We start from the raw sequence: 4,896 nt of genomic DNA, 5'->3' as shown, positions 1-4,896 counted from the left end.
GACAAAAGTAGTGGTTATTGAATTTGAAAACGGAAATAATGATCTCTTGAAATCTTGTGACTAAATTTTAATTTTGCCCCAAAAGATATCTTAGTATTTACTTTTTTCTAAATCATCGATTCATTACCCAACAAGTCATGAAATTGAATTTGATCATAACTCCATATGGATTTCTCTCGGTACTTCCTTTTGCAAATAGCAAGAATGGAAACATAACTTTTAGAATAATGCTAATATGCCCTTTCATTTCATTTTGTCCGCTTATGTATTTAATTTTTTTTTTTTTTTTTTTACTTATTAATTAAGAAAATGACTATTAATATATTAATATAATTTTTTAATTTTTAAAAAATGTTTAAAGATATTAAAAAATGTGAAAATAAAAAAAAATAAAAAATAAGAAAGAAGAGTTTTGCCTAGGACACACCAAGCGGTCACTATTGGGCGACAGCCTAGCATCTTAAGTAAATAATAGTCGACCTCCTTCTTCTCCTCCTCCTCCCATTTTAAGTAAATAAATTAATATAAATCCACGAGGTAAAATAAATTGAATAGGCAACTAGTCATCGACCTTCTTCTTTGCTTAGGACACTTTCTTTTAAAACCTTTGAAATGGCTTGAATGGTGGAAGGTGTTGTCCGACAGCAGCCTCCAATGAGTTTAGCTCCTGCATCGCGCCATCTTGATGCAAACAACTCGAATTTGTCGTCATCAAAACACTTTGATGGCTGTTGATCGAACCATATCGCAAAATTGGTTAATGCTAAGACGGCATAGTAGAATGTGGGTCTCATTGTTTGTGAAAGAGAGCTTTAAGAATAGAAAAATTATATTTGCAGGCCGATGGACCACTGCGGGAATTGATTTTAAACCCCTCTAGCAAATCAAATCCTGCCATGTCAACACTGGCTTGCAAGTAGGAGTTTTTAGAATAACCTTGACTTACCAGCCATCTCTTAGCTCTGCCATCCCATACCTCTCCACTATTGGGGTAAACAACTATTGCCTTCTTGGTTAACTGGAGACAAAAGTTTTGCACCTCAGTCACAGAGTAGAAAAATCCAATACCTGCTATCTGTAGTACTGTTCATCCGGGTTCCGGCCTAGAAACCCGGGTTTCAAAACTGGGCTGGAACCCGAATTGAAACCGGCTTTTATTTTTATTTTTTATAAATCAAAACCTACATGTTATGAATATTTTTTATGAAAAAAATGTTGATGCATCATTCAAACTCTATTTATTTAATTTTTAAAATCAAAGTCTATATGTTCCTTGACTGCCAATAGAAAGCCAAGTGGAGAAGAGAGTAAAAAAGAAAACCATAAAATGGATGATTCATTGGACATAAGATGCATTTTCCTTTTGAGTTTTTGTCCATTTAATTGCTAGAAAGGAACCAAAAAAAAAATCAAAACATTCAAACCGGAAAAATAAAATAAAATAAAATAAAAACCGGGTACCTGGTTCTAAACCCGAGTTCCAGGTTTAAAACCTGGTACCCGGACCTGGTCTAAATCAACTGATGATGGTATGTGTAGAAATTACCTCCTTAAATTTGCAGATGAGGGCTTCGATAAAATGGGGAGGTGCACAGTTAATTCCCACTGCCTGTACTTTGTTACTCTTGTTTATTATATCAAGGCACTCCTTAAATCTCTCTCCTGATGGGGCATTCTCACCATCCACAGAGCTAAAACATATCCAAGATGGAACTTCAATGTTTTGTTCTTCAAGCAACTCAACACAGGCCTGCAAATTTTTCTCAAATTTAAAAATGCTGTTGCGCAAAAACATTGAGAAAAATACCAAAATAAAGTTCAATGCTTATGTTTCATGAGGCAAATATGGACTAGAATACGATTTGGCTTCCATGTCACCCACCAAAGCGATCAGAAAAGAATACAAGTATAATTTCATTTTCATATGCAGCCAACAACAAAATCTTTCAAGATGGAAAGATCATGGTTTGTGAGACATAAAGCAATTAGTATATGAAATATCCAATGATGATGTGCGGACATCCATACACAGCTCAAAATTTACTACAACGTTGTCAACCAAATCATAATATTATGCATGATTTACTTTGGTAAATCACAATGAAGTAAAATATATAAATCATACTGATATATTTCGGTCTTCAAACTGTAGGCCCAAGTTCCAAAGTAGATGAGGAAATGGGAACGAGACTCAATCTGGGAAATTTCGCATCTTTCCACTAATCTAGAAAATGTCACCTAAAGTGTCTGTTAAAATGTTGACAAGCGAAATTAATGTGTGGTTGTCCAAGTCAGTTGAGCAGTTAAAGATTTAACTTATCAACTTATCAGTGTTGTATACAATGTTTGAGGAATGCAATGCATCAGCCACTATTCACCACCCCACACCCTACACCTATAGCTTTTTTATAGGGTGTGAGGTGTGGGGTGGTGAATAGTGGCTGATGATAAGAATTTTTCTAAGCGAAAAGCTAAGGTCAGCCCCCCGAAAATTCATACACAACAATTACCGGCTCACAGTGGCTAAAAACATTGGATAGGAATACTTGCAATTCATTAAGTTTCATTTTTTTATACATTAATGTTACAATTAAAACTCAGAAAATGATATTTCCTCAAAAGAAATGCACAGTTTGTTACTGCTCCACAGAATCAATTGCTCAAATAACAGGTGAGGAACAAACCTGAGCTTCAATTTTATTGGGAATAGTCTCAAAGGCAAGTAAATCTGGACCTGCTTCCACGAGAACTTGCAATCTGCGCCGGTGGAAATCCTTCAGCTTATCCAAATCCACATCAGGTCCATAGCTCCCACTGGAAGGAAAATACATTATCACATATGCAATAAAACTAATGATGTAGAATATAATTGTGAATCGAACAATGAGATCATTAAAACTGTCTATGGATTGTTAACAGACACCTGTACTCTGAACCATCAGCAAGATAAGCTCCATAGCTTCCGATGGAGGCTGCAACCAAAGCTTTGTTATAGCAATGTCCAGGAGTCCTTTTCACAGAATCCCAAAAACTATCCCGAGCTTCAACAGCCAACTTGACACTCTTTTCTAGTAACAACTCCCCTTCTTCAATAGAAAGTCCTCTTGACAGAAATCCAGGAAGGGTGGCCTAAAGATTGTAGAAAAAAGAAGTGTGGTAAATACAAGTTGCTGTGACCACCCAGAATAGGAGGTATGATGAAATCTAACACCCAAAATCAGATGAATCTCAAAAATTTTGCTGGTAGAAACATGATGGTGATCAACTTCAGGGGCTTCAGGGGAAATAAAAGAATTAATGTGGATACTTTGAAAAGTTACCTTCCAGCTTGAAATCAACATGCTTGATGGAAAACACTTAAAATTGTCTAATCGTCTTGGGAGAAATTAACAATGGGAATAAGGTGCAATTATATAGATCTATTCTTTTTTTATGGAATGGTGAGAAAATTGTGGCTTCTGGTCGGAATTACACATTCCAGAAAGCTCCATGTTCAACAAAACTTGTGCCATAATTCAAAGCTTTAAACGAGAAATCCTCCATATTCAATTCTTGTAATACATATTATACATACTTATCAAGCACATAATTTTCACTCAGCACATTCATTCAAACCTCTCTTTGGAAACCAGAAATTCCACCAACTAACATTCTGATTCACTTATGAAATCCCTCTTTGGTGCAATATTATCACCTAATACTTTAATACAACGTTGTGCACTCGCATACCACATCCATTCATATTCTCTTTAAAGCTTATAAATACTTCTGTAAATCTCATAAAACTTTAACAAAAAGCAACAAAGGGGTCAATCCTAATTAAAAAAGCAGAGCAATGAGGAATCTGGAAGATAAATAACCAGACCTGATAAGAGGAAGTGACCAAAATATCAGCACCAGCCTCCAAGTATTCCAAGTGGACCTAAAACAAATTTAAAAAACCCGAAAAGAAATCATGACTCCGTCATAGTTTGGAAAACAAAAGCATCCCAATTCCATGAAAGAACGAAAAATGGCGGAGGGAAAGGGACCGACCCGCTTGATGAGATCAGGGTCTTTGATGAGACAGAGAGCGCTCCAAAGAGGGTCATTGATGACGGCGCCGTGTCTCTCAAGCTGTGTAGCGAATCCTCCATCTACCACTGCACAGCCCCCAGCCTTCTCTATCAGATCCTCCAACGACGCCGTCTCCTTCTTCTTTCCCATCTCGCTCTCTCTCGGTATGGAGGTTTATGGAGAGCCAGCACGTTAGAGAGAGAGACGGAAGGCTTTTATGGGGCCGGAGAAAAGGGTTGTTGGGTTGAACGTGGACAAAAGTATGGTCAGTTACTTGATTATTAGTTTTTCTTTTTCTTTTTTTCCTTTTCAATTAGGGGTGATATCCGCACCACGGGGGTTAGTGGTTTTCCCCCTGCCCCCCGCCCCGGTGCTGGGGGTTGGGAGAAAAAATTCAATCCGTCCCGCTCCCGCTTAGGCACTACATTGTGTTTAAAAAAAATTTTTAATCTAAAAATATTTTTTTAGACCCAAATTATAATATAATTTAAATAATAAATTAAAATTTATAAATATAAAAAAAACTTAAACTCATTAAAGTTAGATTTTGGATTGCTTTAGCCTCCTAGGCCAACTTTTATATAGGAGGCCAATGCAATACAATAGTCATCCTTAAGCAATGGAGACTTAGCTAATGACTTGAATATAATTTTAAATTTTTAATAAATTGTATATATTTATATACAATAGATTTATTTATATATATATATATAAATAAATAAAATTATATGTGGAGCGGGGCCGGGGTGGAGCCCCACTAGGGTCATCTCGCCCCCCGCCCCCGTTAGGTCTTCTCTATGCGCGGCGGGGGACCCCGTCCCCGCATGGGCAGAGCAGGGT

General features: G+C 36.8%; 1 protein-coding gene across 1 annotated transcript; it reads right to left on the bottom strand.

Moving 5' to 3' along the window:
• Nucleotides 1-322: 322 nt before the first annotated feature.
• Nucleotides 323-4,308, bottom strand: LOC108994524 (homocysteine S-methyltransferase 1). The gene is made up of 7 exons (XM_018969770.2): nucleotides 4,036-4,308; nucleotides 3,866-3,922; nucleotides 2,924-3,129; nucleotides 2,685-2,814; nucleotides 1,547-1,750; nucleotides 947-1,018; nucleotides 323-728 (listed from the first exon to the last, which is right to left on the bottom strand). The coding sequence occupies exons 1-7, from the start codon at nucleotides 4,204-4,206 to the stop codon at nucleotides 564-566; spliced, it is 1,005 nt and encodes a 334-aa protein (XP_018825315.2). The 5' UTR covers nucleotides 4,207-4,308; the 3' UTR covers nucleotides 323-563.
• Nucleotides 4,309-4,896: the final 588 nt, after the last annotated feature.

Source organism: Juglans regia, chromosome 6 (assembly GCF_001411555.2).
Source record: "Juglans regia cultivar Chandler chromosome 6, Walnut 2.0, whole genome shotgun sequence".
NCBI lineage: Eukaryota > Viridiplantae > Streptophyta > Magnoliopsida > Fagales > Juglandaceae > Juglans > Juglans regia.
The sequence above is the reverse complement of the archived record's forward strand: the minus strand, read 5'-3'. Positions and strand labels throughout refer to the sequence as shown.

Coding starts and splice junctions, on each gene's coding strand:
- LOC108994524 (XM_018969770.2), bottom strand. CDS start 4,206: ATGGGAAAGAAGAAGGAGACGGCGTCGTTGGAGGATCTGATAGAGAAG. Junction 3,130..3,865: donor TGGTCACTTCCTCTTATCAG/GTCTGGTTATTT, acceptor TACAATCTTTAG/GCCACCCTTCCTGGATTTCT. Junction 729..946: donor GCAGAGCTAAGAGATGGCTG/GTAAGTCAAGGT, acceptor TTCGATCAACAG/CCATCAAAGTGTTTTGATGA.